The sequence below is a fragment of the Giraffa tippelskirchi genome, chromosome 1, assembly GCF_054371585.1.
Source record: "Giraffa tippelskirchi isolate mGirTip1 chromosome 1, T2T-mGirTip1v1.2.pri, whole genome shotgun sequence".
In the NCBI taxonomy this organism is placed as follows: Eukaryota; Metazoa; Chordata; class Mammalia; order Artiodactyla; family Giraffidae; genus Giraffa; species Giraffa tippelskirchi.
In genome coordinates, this window is record NC_137275.1 from 81,101,768 (window position 1) to 81,124,832 (window position 23,065).

The 23,065-nt window shown below is 37.5% G+C and overlaps 1 protein-coding gene across 2 annotated transcripts in view; it reads right to left on the reverse strand.

Moving 5' to 3' along the window:
• UNC5C (unc-5 netrin receptor C) overlaps window positions 1–23,065 on the reverse strand; it is a 405,303-nt gene that overhangs the window by 97,148 nt on the left and 285,090 nt on the right. For both annotated transcript variants that reach the window (XM_081595521.1, XM_081595532.1), the window contains exon 4: window positions 20,006–20,109. In XM_081595521.1, the coding sequence (XP_081451647.1) occupies window positions 20,006–20,109 (104 nt within the window). The remainder of the gene's footprint in view (window positions 1–20,005; window positions 20,110–23,065) is intronic.

Sequence of the window (23,065 nt, forward strand, 5' to 3'; positions counted from 1 at the left end):
GAAGAACTTAAGACACCGAAGAACACCTTAGCTACTCCAGGACATGGACTTGGGCTAGCTCTGGCTGATGGCCTCCAGGAAGGCAGTGAGATCCATCAGAAAGAGACAGAGGATCCACCCTCTGTTACCACCCCTACTCTGTCCTGCCTGAAAGGACCAACTCAGATTTACTTTCAGAAATAACACTAGGACTAGGTGTATTTTTATTTCAGGGGCACCAGGAAAACCTCCTTGCTTCCCAAAACTGTCCCCCAAATTTTGGGCATTGACTTTAAATGCATTTAAATGGGGCTAGTTTTTAATTCCCCCATTAGAAGGTCCTCTTCACATGCAAATGACCTGAAGAAATAACATCTTAAACTAAATCATATGAAGTATTAGAAAACAAGACATATAAATGATTAAGGGAAAACTCTTTCAATTTAGATAAAGAGTTTGAAGGTGTAAGGATTTCAAACTGTGATTCAATTACCCAGCAGTATATAAACTTTTCTAAAGGGTATATGAACAAGAACTATTTATGGAATTAAATATTTATATCTTGAATACCCATATACATCCTAAAAAGACCTTGCCTTGAGAACCTGTCCTCTACTTTTCAAAATAAAGGCATCTCTTGTATCCCAATCTTACCAGGGTACACTGTGAGGGTGTAAAAAACCACAGGGTACCAAACAAGCAAGTTATTAGAATAGAAATGTAAGTGTGGAAGTTGACAGAGTAAGATACTGTAATGATTTTCCTCTTGAAAATCACTGGTTTACAATTATTTGTTTTCATCAAAATTGATGGAGGACCTAATATGCCAGCCAATGAGACCTTACCAAAAGACACTTTAGTTTTAAGTTGATGATAGAACACTATGATTTTTGGTGTATAATTCAGAAAATGTACAAAGAGTTGGCGGATGTTGTTCAATATGTGTTCCTATTTACTTATTTATGGATGAGAAGCCTCTCAGTATTTGAATCTACTATAGATGACAGATAGAAATAAAATGGATGTCATCCAGTCTCATTTCAGTGGAAAGTAACATTCAGACATAGCTAAATGAGCTAACTGGGGAGGAAGACAACATCATTTCTCCCGTTTAAAGATGTGACTCTAATAAAAACTCAGTCTCTATATTAAATAATTATTTACCAACAACTGCAGTATACTTGGATTCTTTAGACAAATCATCTAATTAGGATGAATGTACTGGCAATTTAATCCAAAAGAAATTTAACACTTAGATCTCTATTGTCAAAAGAAATAAAACTTATATATATATTTTTTATTAGAGAGAGGTATGGAACGGTAACTAAAACTTTTGTGCATCAAGTGTATTATTTCAGGATAAAAAAAAATCCATGGAGGAAGTGATGTAGAAATATAAGATAGAAAAAAGAACACTCCAAATATTACCTTCTATTAAAGAAAACTTGTTCTAATTTTGTCAATGGATGATTTGGGTTAAGAAATCATTATGGTGTTTGGTGTTTGTATTCCATTGGGTCATCTTAAGATACCTAATCACGTTATTTAAAGATGTCAAATATTCATAATATACCCAGACATATCTTTTCCTACTATTTAATTTTATGAAGAACACTTCAGATATTAACTTAAAATTGTTGGTGGGATATATATTAGCTATTCATTTATCTTTATTTAAATCTTTTAGAAATATGTTAAGAAAAATGTGAAGATCACTATACTAGGGCATGGGAGGATGGTGATTCCATCATCAAGAAAGGAACTCTATCAGGGGAGAATGAGAGAGGCTGATAATCAGGAAGACCACGGAAAGGATAATAGGAGTGGGAGTTGGGGACTAGTGAACAGAACTCTGCATATTTCTCCTGGGTACTTCCACAGTTACACATATTGCTTCACATTTACATAAAGCCAATGAGGGCTTACCAAAAGACACTTTAGTTTCTAGTTCTAAGGGCTAAAGACCCACCTGTCCTAGCCACTAATTGTTTGACTTTAGGCAAGTCACTTAATATCATTAAACCTTTTGTTTTAATCTCTACATATTCATATCTGCCCTGCTTCCTTCATAAAGGTCCCGTGAGGTATTAAAAATGTTATATGAAGCACTTTTGATTACTCCTATGGTAACCCACTCCAGTACTCTTGCCTGGAAAATTCCATGGATGGAGGAACCTGGTAGGCTACAGTCCATGGGGTCGCAAAGAGTGGACACGACTGAGCAACTTCACTTTCACGTTTTTTCATATGACTTAAAGCTGGTGTTAATATTATTCTTCCACAGCGTAAATACTTTACTCCAGTTAAAAACTGATATAATTTAACTTTTAGTGTCTTTACTAGTTTAAATGGCTTTCATAAATTAAGATCTAAGTTTAGTAAACACGAAAGAATACCACCTAATATAAAATATTTAAAATATTTTTAATGGTCACTTATTTTTTTACCTAACAACTTTCCATCAAATTATGTCTTAAGGATACCTTCTATTTGCACATATCCAGGTTCAGCTGTGTTAGATCTAACAATACTGTGGTTTGTTATTTTCTTAGGCAACATGATCTATGGAAAAGATGCTGAGCAAAGTGATATAGTTCTGTAAAGAGCAATCTTCACAATGTGAGATCTTCACATTTTTCAACATTCAATCAAGGAAAAACAAATGAAAACGAAATCATCTTATGCTAGCCGAAAAGTGTTATTAGGAAACAGAATTCAGTTTCACCTCCTTGAATCTGTCACTAGATTTGCACTCATTCCTCCACCTCTTAGGTTTTTTCAGGCCCTAGGTAATCAACAAATTACTCAATATTCTTGTGATCTTCCTTAATCTCAGCAGATGAGGTATGTGTTTAACAGAACAAATAGGCCAAAAGATATAAACTCCTCTCAAAGCTCTTCCTTTCTTCTATCAAGTCACCCACAAACACGAACATCTCCTCCATCCCCAAAATAGGCCACCAACAAAATTAGTGGTGACAAGCCCATCCCTTCTCATCTATGCTTCTGCATTCTCCTTCCCTTCATGGCTAAACTGCTTGAAAGAGCAGAATATTCGGTCCTCAGCTATTCACCTGCCCCTGCCTTCAGTCTTGAATTTACTGCTGTCTGCATTCACACTCACAGCTCACACTTCACTTTCAGAGGTGGCCAAAGACCTCCCCAACTGCCCAGTCCAAGGGCATTTTCTCTCACTCTTTTGTGTATTCTTGCCATTTGACTGCTGTTTCTCAAACCTCTTTCACCGGTCCCTTCATTTCATCTAGCATTTTCACAGTGCTCCCCAGGGATCTCTTTCATTTTCTCTTTTAATTTTACAGCAGCAGTTCTCAACTCTGTTGAGACTCCCCACAATCACGTGGTGGAGCTGTGAAGACTTCCCCATGCCTGGGCCCTACCTGCAGAAGGTCTGATTTAACTGGGCTGACAAAGGACCGAGGCATCAGTGTTTTTAAAGCTCCTCAGGTGATGCTAAAATGAAGCCAGGTTTTCAAACAACTAGTCTCAATACACTGACCGGGTGATTCCTTCTCATGGCTTCTAACTCAAAAATCATTAACTTCAGTCTTAAGTTCTGTTATGCTCCATTCACATTTCCAATTACTTTCTAGATAATTCACATTTTCAATTACTTTCCAGATAATTCTATGCAAATGCTCAACAAATATGAAAAGTGTAAGGTGCTGAATTGATCTCAATATCACCTAGCAAAGGTCCTCTCTCTATAAACTTGGGCTTCTCGAGTCATTATCCTCCCATTTCTAAACACAAAGCTTATAATAATTCTCACAGCTCTCTTCCAAACATTCCATTAAGTTACAGATTCTACTAGTACTAAGCAGAACCCTACAATCCCCTCCCCAGTACAAAGCCAAGCAGTTTATGATTAGGACAACAGAGTCACAGACTCAGTGTCTGATGCACATTCCTGAGTTGTTTTACAGATACTGTAACTGCCAGCAGAGGGGAAGGAAAGCTAACTTCATGATGACCAGACTGTAGACATAAGCTGCTTCATCTTGAGCAATACTGAATCTGTGCCTAGCACAATCCTAAGAACTGAATTTAAGGGATGGGATTAACATCACTGCTCATAATAATCTTTATCTTAATGGGCATCAAAATATCTGTAGCCTACTCTGCCCATACATGTAGAAGGACAACTAAAATTGCCAGCAAAGAGATGCTACAGACCCATGTTGAATACGGCTCCCTATGTCAGCATGAAAAAGTTACAAGAGATGGATCTTCACCCCTAATTCCATAGAATTCAAATGATGTTTGACACGGGGGAATTGAAAGCAGGTCTTTTGCCTCTTTCCTGTTTGCCCATTTCTGTTCCCTTCTAACCTTAAAAGAACTTAATCGTAGGAATGAGATCACTAGGCAATTGAAACTAACTCCTGACTTATGCTCTCCTGAACACATACCATGCCCTGTCTAGCCCCTTGATTCTTCTCCTAGACAAAAAGAAGTAAGAATGAGAGATTAAGCGGTTAAGAAATGACTAGGTCTCTACCCCTAACAGCTCCGTTAATAATCCTGCAGGCAGATCCTTGGGGCAAGAGAACATCTGAAGAGAGCCAGCCAGTCTGCATGCAATGGAGAATGATGCAGAAACCAAACTCCTGCCTCAATGATTCACTGAGATTCTTCTCCTCCATAATTCCTTTAAAAACTGTCATGACTGAGCAGACTCTTCAGAGTTTGTCTCTGGACACAAGTTCTTCTTCCCAGTATGCCAGCTTTTCTAATTTCAGTATCTTTCCTTTCTACTGGCACTTGCCTCTTGGCTTATATCGGTGAGCAGCTAAACCTGGGTTTGGCAACACTATTCAAATATTTCTCAAACCTGGTCCTCTTCCCTAGCCCCACTCTTCTTAAGTAGTGTGATACCATTTAATTTCAACAGAACTCTCTCTAAAAAGCAAATCTTAAAAACAACACCAGCAAAAATGTTCTTCATGTGTCACTGTATCCAGTTTAAGAATCCGAACTGCACAGTGTGACATATGAAAGCTTTTGCCAGCTGCCCCTGATTCCTGTTCTAACTTTGAGATACACTGGGATCTGGGATCCTTTACTGGAGTACTTGCACCAGAACAAATGTCTCTTTAGGCAACAGAAATACAAAGAAACAGGAACTAAAATTAACTGTATACATACCTGAGTTGCAGCAAATTATGAACAGTAAGATACAAAAAAGGTTGATAACCAAGTGCCATCTATGAGGTACTAGGAGCAAAAGCAGGGTTCTGTGCATGATCTCTGCATACAGCACCACAAGGGAGTGGGCAGACCCTCGAATCCACCCCTCTGGCAGGACCTACTGATCTGCCTTCACCCTCATGCCATTTAGGGAAGCAGCCCACCCTCCTCTGAGAGAAGCAAGACCACCTATTTCTTGTTTTCACTTCCTCTTGCTACAGCTTGAGCCCCATAAAGGCTCAAGCCCTTATGGAGCTTGAGCCTTGTCTGAATTCCTCATCTGCTTACCAATTTCTATTGAATAAGGAGTCCAAGGACCCTGGATGGTAATAGCTTTACCTTGGAAACCTAATCCTACTCTTCAGGCACACTGAACTTCCTAGAGTTTCCTCGGCTTTTTCCTCTGATGTCATCATCAGAACACGGCCACTTCAGACCTTTGTATTGTCTGTGCCCTCCATCCAGAATGCCTTTCTCCTCCTTTTCTGCTGAGACAATTCTATTCCTTTCTGAATGTTCACCTTAGAAGATGCTTCCTTTTTAAAGCCTTCCTTCTCTCTCCTAGGCAAAATCAGTGTTTTCCTTTTATGTGCAGCTCTAGCACTCTTTTCAAACGCTTTATCACTGTAGTGTAATTATGTAGAGTTTGTGGACACCTACCACAAAGTTCTTGAGAGTCTTACTTTATATATATATATATATATTTAAAATATATATCTTGTATATGTATCAATATATATGATATATAAAATATGATCCATTTTGAATACGTTTTGTATGCACCCTATCAAGCATAATGGGCTTCCTTTATGGCTCAGCTGGTAAAGAATCTGCCTGCAATGCAGGAGACCTGGGTTCGATACCTGAGTTGGGAAGATCCCCTGGAGAAGGGAAAGGCTACCCACTCCAGTATTCTAGCCTGCAGAATTCCATGGGCTTTATAGTCCATGGAGGTCATAAAGAGTCAGACACAACTGAGTCACTTTCACTTCACTTCACTTATCAAGCATAATGCCCTAGCAGAGATGTCAAAAAATATATTGATCATTTATCCAATTAGTATTTGTTGAACATCTACTATGCAGCCTCACTATTCCTGGTACCTAGGATTCATCAATAAACCATATAAAGTCTGTTAAAAGTGATTTTTCAAGAGAAAAGAAAATAATGTATAAACAAATAAACATTGGATAATTTCAGCAGTATTAAAGTCTAGAAAAAATAAATCAGCATTATACAGTGCTTTAGATCAGGAGTCAGAAAACTTTTTCTGTACAGGACTATATATTTAATATTTTAGGCTTTGGGGGCCATATGGTCCCTCAACAAAAACCACAGACAATACGTAAATGAATGAGCAGGGTTGTGTTCCAATAAAACTTCATTTACAAAAGCAGGAGGTGGGTCATATTTGGCCTGTACAGTATACTTTGCTGACCCTTGCTTTAGATAACAGACATGGCTTCTCTTAAGAGGTGACTACAAACTAGGACATTGAATACCTAGAAAAAGCCAACCCTGAGCCAGAATGTTCCAGGTACAGAGAAGAGCACATGCAAAAGCTGCTGTCTGAAACACAGAAATAAAGCCATCATGATGAAGTGTGGCGAAAGAAAGCATAGATGAATATATGAACAGAGACATGAGTGAGTGAGTTTTATCCATATGAAAAAAACTATTACCATAAGCAGTAAGGTTTTGAAAATAAGCATTCTCTCAATTGAGATATGCTGCCACATTTAAAGATAAGAAACAGACATGATTGCACAGGAAAATAAAAGTCAGTAGGATCTACCCAAAATTGGTTCACTCTATGAATATCTATGCACCAAGCACTACTGCAGGTGCTAGAAATATGGCAAAATATTTAATAATTATGACTGAAGTTTCAGACAATTACAATGTTGGATTCCATTGATGCTTAGTAATACATACATTTTTTGACTCTAGAAGCTGAAAGATTCATATGACTTCAAAGTACTGAAAGTGTTAGTTGCTCAGTTGGGTCTGACTCTTTGTCACCTCAAGGATTGTAGCCCACCGGCCTCCTCTGTCCATGGAATTCTCCAGGCAAGAATACTAGAGTGGGCAGCCATTCCCTTCTCCAGGAGATCTTCCTGACCCAGGGATTGAATCCAGGTTTCCTGCATTGCAGGCAGATTCTTAACTGTCTAAGCCACCAGGGAAGCATGTTCTATTTATCACAAACTATCACAAAAGTAAGAGCAGTACTATGATAGACAAAACTGACCTATAGTATATACCAATTAATTTCATTTTAGAAATACATTTTGGAAAAGTTCTTGAAAACTAAATATTTAAAAATCATTGAGATATTTTTTATTAATGGATCTGAAATGTTTAACTTCTCTTTTACTTTCTAAAATTCTTACCAGTTTAAGAATTGTGTATAAATTAAATAGTAACATACAACTCAGGTAAATATGAGTACCCCACTTTTGGAAAATCAGTGAGATGACTGTTGTTTAATCACTAAATCACGCCCAACTCTTTTGCAACCCCATGGACTATAGCCCACCAGGTTCCTCTGTCCTTGGATTTCCCAGGCAAGAATACTGGAATGAGATGCCATTTCCTTCTCTAGGGGATCTTCCTGATTCAGGAATCGAACCCATGTCTCCTACATTAGTAGGCAGATTCTTTACCACTGAGCCACCCAGGAAGCCCTCAAGGAAATAATATAACACTTTTAAAACAAAGAACTTTTCCCATAAGATAATCTTTGGACATTATATGATTAGCTCATGAAAATTCATCAAATAAGGCTACACACTACGTGTCATTTTAATGAACTGCATTTCAAAATCATGCAGTCAATAAAGCACTTTGCTCTAGAAAAAAAACATGGGCTCTGGAGCTGGCCAGACTTGGCTCTGTATTTTGGGCCTCCCACTTGCTGAGTCAGCACTCATGGGTAGGTTGTAAGTTCCTAGAATCACAACCCTCACCTGTACAACGGGAAAGACCATTTTTACCAGGCTTGTATGAGAATTTAATGAACTATGGAAGGTAAAGCACTTAGAATTAGGAGAGTCAATAAATTTAATTGCCTCTTCTCTAACTTTACCCCAAACAGAACTACATCCATCTGCACTAATGTATTTTAAATGCTGATGTTTCAGTGTTCCTCAGTGTCTTTATTAAAAAGTACATATGACTGAGTGATTGAACAACATATGTCTATACTCATAATAGCAAACAGAAAAAGAACAACAACAACAACAGAGAAATCTTTCAGTTTTCCACTACACAGGACTAACTGTGTTGGTTTGTGAGACTTCGTTCATAAAACTCTCCTGATTAGGAAGTTTCTCCTTATTTACAACCTCAGTCCCCCCTAGTGTATGTCCCGTTTCTAGCCATCCTATAAGAGGACTGCTTCCCAGCTGTTATAGAAAGATGAGAAACTTTAGAAATTCCTCCAACAGGTCTTTCAGTCCTGTTAATGCCTTCAGCCCGGCACATCGTTCTGAAAACCCTAACGTGATTTTATTAATGATGAGTGAGTCCCAATTTGATTATAAGTTTTAGGACTAGAGCATATTGACCCCATATTGTGTTTTCCCAGAAAAGGTGTGTAAAACTGCCATCCCTTCCTGTGTGTGGTGTGATTTAAGGATCAACTTTTTTTTTATGGCTCTTACATGTATGGTTTTATAGTTTTATTGTTACTGATATTTTATAAAATTCAGAACTATTGGCTCTGTAAGTGCTGTCAGGGGAAGAGAAGTTGTGCAGAAAAACATGGAGATCATTTTTCAAGGGCTCAGGCTTGCATAACCTCTTCTGAGCAGTTGCTGGAGCATTCAACCACCCTCATGTTTCAAAATTCTATTATCTTTTCCCTAAATACTTTATTTTCTCACTTTAATTTTTGATTTACATCACCAGCAAAGACAGGAAAGTGGATTAACATTCCAGATGGAGTAAATAATCCCCATGTTTAATCTTGGCTTCCTACGCTCATTTTCTCACCTTTATTCACTTCTCTTTCTAGTGAAATATCATAAAAAGTAGGTTACCTAAGACAGACTTCAAAACTCCCAATGTTAAGAGTGTATAAAGTGGGGGACCCATTTACACAACAATTATTTTCTAAATATTACTTATCTCAAGTACTTTTTTTATGGCTCACTACTAAAATTGTTTAAAACCTATGTTCATGTTTTACCATTAAAGAATAAAAGATAAACATTTGGGGCAGAATGATATAATAAAAAGTAAAACAACAACTACATCCACTTTCTCATTGCCTTATCCCTTCCAACACCCTGGGCAAAAGGAACGTATCCCAGGATTATTCATGTATTAGGGGCTTTACAGAAATGCCTTGCACTAGCATTAGCAAGCTCAACCATTTCCACTTATATTAAAAGTCTTCTCTCAGTTGTTCCTTTAAGTGTCACAGTAAGAAGAATCTATAATCTGAAATTCATTCTTCTTTTCTGGCCAACTGTTTATAAAAGAATGATAGTGACAATACAATATTTGGAACCACAATAATATAGACATTATAAAAACAAGGATGATGTTTTAACTTTAGATGACAAAAGTACATAGTTTAATATTATCACATGTTAGGAATGTAAACCATATTTTGCTAGAGTGCATGTACTTTAAATTCTAAACAAAAGTTTTATCTGAGAAGTGGTTAGGATACATTTTGACTACCTTCAAGAAGGCTAATGTGTTGGGTTCATAGGTCTCGTCTCCATTCTGCCAGAAACAACACAAGGGCAGAGGCATTACTCACATTATGAAATAATTAGGCTACAACCACATCTCTCTAAACTCCTGCCCAGTATAGACTGTAAATGTCAATAAAACAACAGAAGCAAATTCAATTTTTCCATTAATCAGAATGCTCCAAAATTAAGACACATGGAAACATATAAGCAAAAACTGTAACAGATTATAAATCCAACAGTGCTTTACACATATTTACAACACCTTCAATATAATCCTAAAGGCTGAATTTTGTGATTTCTTTCAGTGTGCTCTTTTATATCAATAAAATTGAATTGTTTTTGCGAGTTGTAAATACTTAAGAATTTGTGTCTTTCTACAGTTCAGGGTAAATGACATACCTACATTTTACTGACAAGAAAATGTAAATTTATTTATTTATTTACTTTGAAAGAAGACAGACTACTTAAAATTCTTTGCGGAGATCCTTTAGAAATAGACTTTGGTCAGGAAATTGCTAACAGACTCCCAAATAGCTATTGGCACCCTTTGCCCTCCTTATATATGAACTGCTAACCATGTGATTGGGTAAAGAACCATCTATCCATATATGTAAATAATGAGCAAAGCATCTTGCAGTTTTCTTTTCTATTCTACTCCCCTGTGAAAGACAGATGTGTTGTGTCTAATTATTCTCTGATTGGTATCTGGAGAAACATTAACATAATTGGCACATTTGTTCTAATTAACAAAGGGAAAATGCCACATGCCACCCAATATGAAAAGTGAGTCCAGCAAGCATTAGCTAGAAAAATCCGTTATCAATTAAAAAGGTTACTCTGCTAAACTCAAACTGAGGTCCCTCAAGTCAGAGCACTGAGGTTGAAAATGATTCAACAGAATAGAGAAGCATGTGTACACCTGAGAGAATGAAGATGCAGCCTAGAATTGTTGCATGCAGGTATATTAATCATACAAATGGGAAAAGCAATTATGGGGCAATTATCAAATGCACACTCAGCCAAGCCACACTTCTAGAAAAAGCATTAGCTAGAAGCTGAGATTTGGCCAAGTTTTACTGACTGGTTTAGAAGTGACAAGTTTGAACTTTTCCTTATTGGTTTGTTTTAACGTTGCCCTTTAGACCAGAGGTTCTCAAATTTTGTTGCATTTTAGAATCACCTGGGGAGTTATTAAAAACTTATTAAAAATAGTGATACTCAGCTTACACAAAACACCTATTAAATGAGTATCCTTAGCATGGGCTATAAGCATCAACATTTTCTAATGATTCTCCGATCATCCCAATGTGCATCCTAGTCTTTGAGAAGCAGTACTGAAGACTGGTTCTGATCATTCTGCTAAAATGCAGATTCTAATTAAGTGTCCTGTGTAGGGCTTGAGATTCTGCCTTGTTAAGAAGCTCAAGTCAGTACAGACAATCTATGCATCAAGCCTTGAGTAGTAAAGTCTTGACAATGCTAAAAAGATACCTATAGCTAATAAGCCTTCTGTAGACTTTCACCAGGTAGGATTTAGCTCCATTGCCCCAGAGGTTGAAATCACAGAATGATCTGCCGGTGTCGCACCCTGACAACAGGTGTTTCATATGTCCAATCAAGAAAGTCTTCATTATAGACTGCAAATGAATGTTATTTACTCATTAAAGTTTTGAGTAAAAAGTATCTTAAAGGACAAGAAGCAAAAAATAAAAAAGTATACAAAGAAACTTTCCTTGTCTCCCAAGTCTACTTTGAAGACATTGTTCTGATACTACCTCTAGTCAAGAACGGAAGGCTACTTTGTTTATGCAGCTATTTGCTTCTCAGATTGGCAATAGCAGTAAGACATTATTCACTTCTGTGTGAATAATAATGTGGTTACACTGTCCAATATACTTTGTACCTTTCAGTAGCTTTGTGAAAGTATTTGTACTTTTATGCTGTAAAAGTATTGGTCTTCAAGCATGGTCTTTAGATAACTCTACAAAGAAAAAAAAGGCCAGAGGATTTTAAAAAACCAAGTACAAATAAAACCATGCCCCACAGACTTAACAGAAGCTGATAACTAACAAATTCTTGAGCTTGTCTTACAGAACAGAAAGGGGACCAACTTGTCAAAACCTCTTTGCTTACAAACTGCCTTCACTGATAAAGCGTGTTTTAGTATTTCTTTCCCCTACCCTCCTCTTTTAGTTACATACCTTCCCGGGTTCCACGCAGTCCAGTTGTTTTAAACTGCCCAGTGCGAGCGGCTAAGGCTGGTTGGGACCCCTGACACTAAAACTGGACCTGTGACCAGTTTTAGGTAGTGAGTGGCCTGTCGACTAGGGAAGACTGGAAACTGCATCCTCGGGTAAGACTGGTTAGCTTCATTTTGAATATGTATTAGCATTTAACAGAGATGCGCCTGCGCAGAATACCCATTCCCGCCCCTTGTGCCGCTTCCACCAATCACCTTTCCCCAACCTGAGACCACCTTGCTTATCCCATAAGTATCCCACCCGCTTGACCTCGAGGAGGCGGAGCTAAAGTTTGTTCTCCATCTTCTTACTTGGCTGTTTTGTGAGTAAACTCTTAGCTGGAAATCCCAGTGTCTCAGTGATTGGTTCACTGCAAGTCTGGCATAGGGACTTGTTTAGTAACAGAAACAACTGACATATTGCAACTTCTGCAAACAGGAGGAATTTGCTAAGAAAGGGGTCCTATTTTCCTGCTGCAGAAACTCTCCTTTAATTGGACACATGTCTAGCTCATTGGCTTTCCAGGTGGCTCAATAGTAAAGTATCTGCCTGTCAATGCAGGAAACGTGGTTTCAATCCCTGGGTGGGGGAGATCCCTTGGAGCAGGAAATGGCAATCCACTCCAGTATTTCTGCCTGGAAAATTCCATGGACAGAGTCTGGCAAGCTACAGTCCATGGGGTTGCACAGAGTAGGATGAAACTGAGCACGCAGGCACACAGGCACCTTGCTCATTGCTTTTGAGAGCTGAATGTGTGTGAACCACATTTTAGATGTGAACTTGTCTTGAAATCTGAATTTTTTTTTCTAAACCTTAAATTCTACTATGAGGAGATAAAAAGCATGCTGATAAGTGAATCAATGTGACAATCACCAAAAGAGAGCCCAAAGTATAATGACTCTAATAATATCTTACAAGGGAGCAAAATGACACTGAAATGTCCTTAAAATGCTAACTTTTGACTAGTCGTGAGATAGCTTCTAACCAGTCTTTACTATAAACTTTCAGATTAAATAACTCTCAGCATTTACCCACTAAAAGTGTTTGGACTCTTGCTAAAACTGATCACTTTTAAAAAAACACTGCTTTTTTGTTCTCTGCGACTACCACTTTTCTTCCACAGTGAGTTTACACTAAATAGTGCCTCTAGGCATATGAAGAATCATTGAAAGAAATTTCAAAGCCAAAAAATTTATCCAAGGAAAAAAAAAAAATTTTTTTTTTTCATGAAATAAGGGCTGTAGAAATAAAAGACCCTTCTGCCCTGGGATCATGGGCTCAAGGTAGGTTACTGCCTGTTGCTGAAGCACCACTGAGAGAGACAGATTGTATTTGAAAACAGCTGAAGTCTACTGACCATTAATTTTAGGTTATCTAAGAAAAGCTCTACTATTTGCTCTCTTTTTAGCACAGAAGATTTCACTTTCTTCTGAAGAACCAAATAATTTCTAGATTTTATTCATTTAATAAAATAAAATTTAAAATCCATGTTCAGAATTTCTATTCCCAAAGGAATTAAAATATATCCTTTGTTTCTCCACCTTTCTCTTATCTCCTCTGCCCTAAGACCAACAACTATCTTCTGTTGTGTGAAGTACTGCAAGATCTCCTGAATGGTGTCTCTGCTTCCATTCTTATACTTCTAAAATCTACACTCCCTATAGCAGCAAGAATGATCTTAGAAATAAAATGTATCAGGTCATGTCAATTCCTCACTTAAAATATCCAATGACTGCATATATTCAGAAACAAAATCCCTTCCCATTACCGTGTTTCAGTCCCCAAGCTCATCCTAACTCTGACTGAAGGGCTTCCTGCCCTCCTCCTGGCTCACTCTGCCTCAGAGACACTGGCCTCCTTTTTAATCTGTAACCACATTCTGAGGTATTCTGCTCCCCTGCCTGGAGCTTCCTGACCCAGATCTTTTCAAGTCTGGCTCTTTCTTGTCATTCAGATCTCAGCTCAAATGTTATTTCATCAGATAGATTCTCCTTGAACTTTAAGTGACTCCTGATCGCCAACAACCATCAGCCTTCTCAGATATTATCTTGTCGTATTTCCTTTAACTTACAGTTATCTGATTAAATCTTGTGCTTTTATTTTTTTTCTTGTTTTTAGTGTTTTATTACCATTTAGGAACTTTGCCATGTATCTCCTTCAAATAGAAGGGTATCTAGTACATGGTGAGAGGACCATAAATATTTCTTGAATAAATGATTTAGTGAGTAAAAATAAAAACTGGATTTTGTACTATAGGCTCAAAGGAACCACTGTATATGTGCAGAAGTCATGCCACAATCTATTATAAATCAAAGAAAGTTTATTATTTATTCCTGTGTTTTAAAAATTGATGTTGATATTGGTTCACTTTATTATGTTTTAAATTGGTTTACAGAGTTATCTGCAAACCAGTTATCTATTTATGGTGATCTCTATGCATAATTATTAGATGCATATATTGACAGAAAATCATATGAAGTGACCAAAATAAACAGACAATGTTGGCAACTGTTGACTGGACCAATGTAAAGCTTGCAAGCTGGCTACCAGTCAAGGAACCTGATACTTGTGGCAAACCTATTTATAGGGCTGGTAATCATCTCATAATCAAACCCCTTCTTGTTGTTACACACATGCTAGGAGAAAATTCCAGAAGATATCACTGGGCACTGAAAGCAATGTCTCCCTCCAAATTAGTATTCGAACTCGTTTCTCTAAACCTCTTTTGACTACAAAGAATATAAAGCACAGCTTGGGAGACAATGTACCTGCATGGAAATGCATCAACACGAAGTTCCAATTATGAGGGAATGGCAGCGAAACATGCAGGTCTCTCATGAAACGAAGTGTTCAGTGGTCATATTAATAATCAGTTAGGTGGAGAGCCACCTGATGCTATACATTTGGCAAAGCCTCCGGCTGCCAGCCGCTTTTCCCCCTGGCATTATCAGCTTAAAAATTCTATTTCCTGTTGAGCAAGACTGCCAAATAATCTGTTCTTATACACTTCACCCCATATTTTCCCACTTGCTAATTAGAGATGCAAATGTTGATAAATAAGATGACACTTTTTAAGCACAATTGGGTCAATAAGTTGAACACGGTGCCCTGTTCCTCCAATTAGACTCCTATGAGAAATAGTTCAATTATAATTAGAGGAGCAATTATACCCTTGTTTAAGGTGAAGCAAATCACAGGTTTATTTTAGTGAAAAATTCAGTTTTGCTCCTTGTGTCATGCCAATAAATGTCATATCCATTGATGTTTTTGATCCCGATACTCTCCAAAAGAGATAATCTGATGAAATAAAGCATCTCTGAGTATATTTCTGGCTCATCATATGACAGCAACATTTTCCAGGCATAAACCAAATGAGCAAAGAGGGATTCATTTCACAGAGTTCTGCTATTATGCCACTGGAGCAACCCAGCACCCGTTCACAGGCATATTAACTTTCTGGTTTCTTTGGGGAGATGAGAGATTTCTGCTAAAGGAAGGCAAATGCCTCCCCAGAAATGGAAGAAAAGCATTATATTTTTGGCTTGATCCTTGCAAAAGCATTTTTAAAAATACTGAGCAATACCATTTCAGATTATTTTGGGGATTTATTTTCTTTCTTTCGCTGAGTCTACTTTTAATTTTAATATAATTACTATTAACCTGTCCTATAGTCCACGAACTAAAGTAACTCCCAATGGCCTTTTGGAGTGATCCAAGTGGTCCAATGGGTTAGAACCCTTCTGACTGACTGACTCCCTTACACCACCCGCACTGAGTTCTCTCAGCACACATCTTCCATGGTGACAAACATCCTATTTCTGGAAAGTTCCATTTCCTGAGGTGCAGCTTCTCTGTCACATCCAACAGGGACTCTTTATTTCATTTAATTCAATGCAGTCAGAGAATCTACTATGTAACCTACAGTCTGCTTGTGTTAGAGATAAACATGAACAAAAATCCCTTTTCTTCTGATTTCATCCAATCTAGTCAAGCAGGCAAAGGAGTAAACAGACATATTTTGACACAGATAATAAATAGTTGGAGCTATAAAAAGTCAGAGAACATAGGGGCTGACATTCAGGCAGCTTTACTGCTTCATTCATACCAGGTATTGAATACTGAAATAGTTCTGTATCTGCTGATTAATAGCTAAGTACCCCTCACCCCGAGGTGCTGGCTTCTGGGGATCCCTGGACCATACTATGATGCAGCACTTAAAGGGTTTGCACCTTTGATACCGCATAAAGCCCCCAGATGCTAGCCCTGCTAAGGAAACTGTCTGGCTGATAAATAAAGAAAATGAGGAAAGGGCCTGGCAAGAAGGAGGCCAGAGGAAGGAACAGCCAAGACTAGAGCTCTGAAACTCTTGTGCTTCATCCCTGAGGTACCTGCAACATATTTTTTTCTTAACCAGTGAGTACTGAGAGGAGTTCTTTGTCAAAAGGAGAGGTGGAGTACAGGGAATCCTGAGTTGGTCTCTTCCTCCTCTGAGGCTTTCTTTGTCACTCTCTTTCCTTTTGCTTGGAAAAGGAGAACTTCCAACAGTAATCCCACTCCAAATTCCCTCTTTTGGAGGAAACATAAGGTCTGGTCCAGTGTTCTAGGCCCATGATGACTAAACAGATAACTTTAAAAATTAGGGTAAGAACAGCAGCACATCAGGACTTGGTGCAGATTTCCACAGTAACAAGTCATTTGTAGAGTAAATATGTTACATAAATGAGTGAGTTTCCTTATTTTAAAGCTCAGACTTTATCTTCATTTGTAGCATTTGTGGATTCTAATCAAAATAACTGGTTAGAAGACACAGGAGGGAATCTCTGGGATTCTTCATCGGACAGAAGCTTCATCGCTGCATGCCCTACAGGGCCCATCAGAGGCACGATGTGCCAGGGACTACTGTGAATTCAAGAGGTTGAGTTCAGTCTTCTCTGAATCAAGAGGTGATAACATATTAATAATAATAACAATAGTAATGTTTCTTGAGTTCTTCTGCATGTTCTAAGTGATTTATTTGCATATATCATCTCATTTAATCTTCAACTACATTCTGGAGAGACACTATTATTACCTCCGGTTTGTAATTTAATTAAGGAAACTTAGGTATAGGAATTGAAATACCTTGCTTGAAGTCCAACAGTCAGAAATGGTGACATGGGGTTAAGCCTAGAGTTCTGAATGGAAATTAGTTTAACACTCTGTAGCAAAAATTAAAGCCAAAATAGAGGAGAAAATTAAATGTTTTATTACCACAGAAATCCCTGTGCCATTATTTGCACCCAAGGTGATGCTGCTGTAACTTAAGATTAGCAGAGCTCTTTGGAAACCTACTGACTTATGTGGGAAGGAAATTATTGCCTCTTGATATTTTACAAATAATGAACTTAACTACCTATTCAATGGTGCTAGACATATATTTACTAAACAAAGATAAATTGAATCAGTCAACCATGTATTTGTTAAGCATGTAGTATCTGAGTTTTTAAAAATCATTTGTCTAGAACACAAAAGAAGCAAGAATCCTTGCCAGTATGGCCTGATACCTTAAAGACTGATTCTGTTTATGGTAACGCATGCAGGTCTTACCTTTTAGTTTCCCTTTAAGATCAGTATTTCATTTTATGCTATTTTTATGCTTTTAAATTCCTCAAACAAATAAAATATTAGATAATGAATATGTATATCATTAAATTAAAATAATTTTATAATCCCTTAATTCACCACATTATATTTCATCCCTTTCTCATTTTTCTACTCCTCTTGAGCAAATGACGGTTGCAATGTGTCACGTTAAGGTATACATTAGATTTCTGATCTTGGTGATTCTAAGGGTGTTGGAAATAATCTACACAGGAGTTTATTAGCCTGCTCTCAAGCAAGTGTTTTTGATCTCTCTCTTGACTTGAAAAAAAGTCACTTTAAATATAGTTCTTTGAATGTCAAACGGGTATATGATTTTTGAGCTTGCCAAGTGTTAATTGGTCTCTTCCCCAGTGATGATACAGATAAAATTCACAGCCAATTAGTTTGCAGTCATGAATCTTTACTCCTTGACAAAGTGAACTACTTTGCTGAGGAAACTAAAAAATATGAAGAAGTTACTAGAATCTCCTAACTGAAAATCTCTGCAGGGATCTGCTCATTTTAAGAAACACTGAGTCAAGAAGAGTCTATGTTACTCAGGATATGTTTTGGTCTTTAAGGCAATTTAATGGAGGAGGTTTGCATTAGAATTTTAGAAATATGATTAAGGAGAGAGATGCAGTTATTGTCACAAGTGAAATGAAATGTTGCATAGAGAAGAGCTGTTTTCTTTCTAATCACAATAAATCATCCTGTGAGTCAGTGGTGGAAGATAAGGTTTTGGTGTGGTTGGAGAAAACAGAAGAAATCATGCATAGTCTCTGATACAGTGCTAGAAAGTGCCATGGGATGTCAGGTACAAGACAAAAACCAACTCTCTTCTTTCAAAGTAAAAAAAAGGAAATTTCATTAAAAGTGCCACTCAGAGTCTTGCACTGACAGACTGGAGATGTGAATGGTAGTGACAGAAAATGGAGTCATTTGTAAGGGCCCTGGCTAAATTTCTAATTAATTTATTATTATTATTATTTTGGAAAGAGCTATCAGATGTTTAATTTTGTTGTCATGGGACACACTAACTGTGCTGACTCTCACTTTTGCCTGAATTTTCAAAAGACAGAAAAACTATGGAAATCTGATAGTAAGTGCCTTGATTAACTATTAAAAATTTTGGGACAATGTAGTAAGTCTTAGTAATATTATTTTACAATTTCATAGACAGGAAAAATTCCAGGCTTATTTTTACAAAAAATCAGCTGACCCATATACAGGCCTAAATTGTAGTAATTTAAAAAATGCTTCTTTACATATATGCAATAAAGAGTAAAAATTCCAAAGAACTCAGTGTAGTTTAGAGGCTAACAAGGACCACCAGCAAACTGGCAGTTATGTTACTTATCAAATTAAAGCTTTTCTCTGTTTGTAGGATACTGGATCTGCCAGGACAATAGTGTTTGATGTATATTAGAATGTCTTCTGATAATCATAACAGGGTAACATTTTTAAGAGTTTGGAATTAGTTGAAATGAAATAAAAGACATGGTATTAGATGATTTTCTTCAGCAGTGTGCTCTAAATGGTGTCTCAAGGAGAGCACAGAACACTCTTGTGGTCATGGAGGCCTATCCCCCATGGACAGGCATTTTCAAAGGTCATTGTATTGTCTGGTGCTAATAAAAAATCATAGTATAAATCTGATTTATCATATTTCATGAACTTTCAATAGGGTTTGTTTCACCAAAACCAGAAAATGAAAATAAAGAGTTAATGGAAAACTTACAGGATGAAACTACTTGACATTCCTCAAACATGTTTTTATTCATGGTGTGTGGCCATGGCTTTTAGGTACGTCCTGATTACATCACAGAGCAGGAAACATATATGTGGAGCACACAGGCTGTCACACATACACACAAATGTACACCCATCTTACATTTTTTACATAGTATCAAGAACAATAATAAAATTGATGGCACAGTATTAAGTCAGGCCATCTTTCTTTATGATTAGTGCCAGATAAAATAAAACAGTGTTTCTGATTTCTTAAAGAGAATGACAAAATTAAACCAAGCTGCCTGTGGCTTTGTCCAGTGGGGCATTCTAATTGACTCCAAGTCATTAATCAGTTCCCAATCAATCTATTTTGCCAGTAGCAAGCAGTTAGGACTCCATTACCAATCATTCATCATGCCATACCCTAATTCACTGCACCATTAGCCATAGATTAGGCCTCTGTTAGAATAACTAAGTGCCAGTTGCTAAATGCAAAGAATTTTTGCTTCTCACCTCAGCCACTGGGATCCCTTCAGGTGGTCGGCACTGGAGCAAGACTTCCTGTTCCAAGGATACTTCCTTTCCCAGAGGTTCCTGCTCAAATGTTTTTCGTAGATCTGGAAAGCATAAGTAATAAAATACAAGACAAAACTAATTACAATTTATTCATTTCTAAAAAGTACAATAATAAATTTTCAGTTTATTATTTTCGTTTCTTTGTAGTTTTTAATCATGTTAGTACTGTACCATAATGTGGCTGATTATATTCTATGTAGTGGAAATTATGAAATTTAGAGATTACTAGCTGTTCCTACTTTAATCTTCACTGGAATGCTTGGAGATCCTCATTCTAAAAATTAGTGACACTCCTTCATTATAGTTTGCTAGTATTTCTTAATAATCAACTATAACAATCACATTTTTAATCAAAGGAATCCCATTGTTATGATTCTTATTCATACAGAGTCCCTTATGTATATTAATAGTCTTTCTTTCTTTACAATAGATACTATTGAAGTTGCAACAACTCTGAGATCTTTTGATAAATAACTCAAAAGCAAGTTTTTGTTTCAGAATGAAAACAGAATGCTGGAGTCCTGGAGAAATAAATACAGTTTCTTGAAGTATCTCAAGACAGAAAAGAGTAACAATTGGGATGGGTCCAGAAATATCTTAATATGTAATTATGTCACCATTCTCCAATTAGAAGATTAAATAGTTATTTCTGCTCAAATGTAACAAGAATCTAATTACTTATTTATATAGTTATAGTTGCTATAGCAATATGCAGTACAATTTTAAAAACTGCTATTGATAGACACAAAAATGTTAGAAATCAGTTTTATCATTTTAAACACCAAAGCTAAAAAATAAATGAGTCAGTTATACAGTTTTAAAGCAGCATTTTTTTAAGGCAAAGTTAAAAAAATTTCATCCAAGTGACAAATAGATTTAAGGGACTAGATCTGATTGACAGAGTGCCTGATGAACTATGGATAGAGGTTCGTGACATTGTACAGGAGACAGGGATCAAGACCATCCCCATAGAAAAGAAATGCAAAAAAGCAAAATGGCTGTCTGAGGAGGCCTTACAAATAGCTCGGAAAAGAAGAGAAGCAAAAAGCAAAGGAGAAAAGGAAAGATATTCCCATCTGAATGCAGAGTTCCAAAAAATAGGAAGGAGAGATAAGAAAGCCTTCCTCAGCGATCATTGCAAAGAAACAGAGGAAAACAACAGAATGGGAAAGACTAGAAATCTCTTCAAGAAAATTAGAGATAGCAAGGGAACATTTCATGCAAAGATGGGCTTGATAAAGGACAGAAATGGTATGGACCTAACAGCAGAAGATATTAAGAAGAGGTGGCAAGAATAAACAGAAGAACTGTACAAAAAAGATCTTCATGACCCAGATAATCACGATGGTGTGATCACTCACCTAGAGCCAGACATCCTGGAATGTGAAGTCAAGTGGGCCTTAGAAGTATCACTACGAACAAAGCTAGTGGAGGTGATGGAATTCCAGTTGAGCTATTTCAAATCCTGAAAGATGATGCTGTGGAAGTGCTGCACTCAACATGCCAGCAAATCTGGAAAACTCAGCAGTGGCCACAGGATTGGAAACGGTCAGCTTTCATTCCAATTGCAAAGAAAGGCAATGCCAAAGAATGCTCAAACTACCACACAATTGCACTCATCTCACATGCTAGTAAAGTAATGCTCAAAATTCTCCAAGCCAGGCTTCAGCAATACGTGAACGGTGAACTTCCAGATGTTCAAGCTGGTTTTACAAAAGGCAGAGGAACCAGAGATCAAATTGCCAGCATCTGCTGGATCATTGAAAAAGCAAGAGAGTACCAGAAAAACATCTATTTCTGCTTTATTGACTATGCCAAAGCCTTTGACTGTGTGGATCACAATAAACTGGAAAATTTTAAAAGAGATGGGAATACCAGACCATCTGACCTGTCTCTTGAGAAACCTGCATGCAGGTCAGGAAGCAACAGTTAGAACTGGACATGGAACAACAGACTGGTTCCAAATAGGAAAAGGAGTACGTCAAGGCTGTATATTTTCACCCTGCTTATTTAACTTCTATGAAGAGTACATCATGAGAAACGCTGGGCTGGAGGAAGCACAAGCTGGAATCAAGATTGCCGGGAGAAAGATCAATAACCTCAGATATGCAGATGACACCACCCTTATGGCAGAAAGTGAAGAAGAACTAAAGAGCCTCTTGATGAAAGTGAAGGAGGAGAGTGAAAAAGTTGGCTTAAAGCTCAATGTTCAGAAAACTAAGATCATGGCATCTGGTCCCATCGCTTCATGGGAAATAGATGGGGAAACAGTGGAAACAGTGTCAGACTTTATTTTTTGGGAGCTCTAAAATCACTGCTGATAGTGATTGCAGCCATGAAATTAAAAGATGCTTACTCCTTGGAAGGAAGTTTATGACCAAACTTGGTAGCATATTTAAAAGTAGAGACATTACTTTGCCAACAAAGGTCCATCTAGTCAAGGCTATGATTTTCCAGTGGTCATGTATGGATGTGAGAGTTGGACTATAAAGAAAGCTGAGCGCCGAAGAATTGATGCTTTTGAACTGTGGTGTTGGAGAAGACCCTTGAGAGTCCCTTGGACTGCAAGAAGATCCAACCAGTCCATCCTAAAGGAGATCAGTCCTGGGTGTTCATTGGAAGGAATGATGTTGAAGCTGAAACTCCAATATTTTGGCCACCTCATGCAAAGGGTTGACTCATTGGAAAAGACCCTAATGCTGGGAAGGATTGGGTGCAAGAGGAGAAGGGGACGACAGAGGATGTGATGGTTGGATGGCATCACCGACTCGATGGACATGGGTTTGGGTAAACTCCGGAGTTGGTGATGGACAGGGAGGCCTGGAGTGCTGCAATTCATGGGGTCGCAAAGAGTCAGACATGACTGAGTGACTGAACTGAACTGATGCAGCTCCTCCCAATAAAAATTTATTGAAATTTTACCCAGTAGATTTTATTAAAAAGTTAATCCCTCTGTCTTTTCATCCCATGTCCCCAGTAATGACTTAAAAATATAAA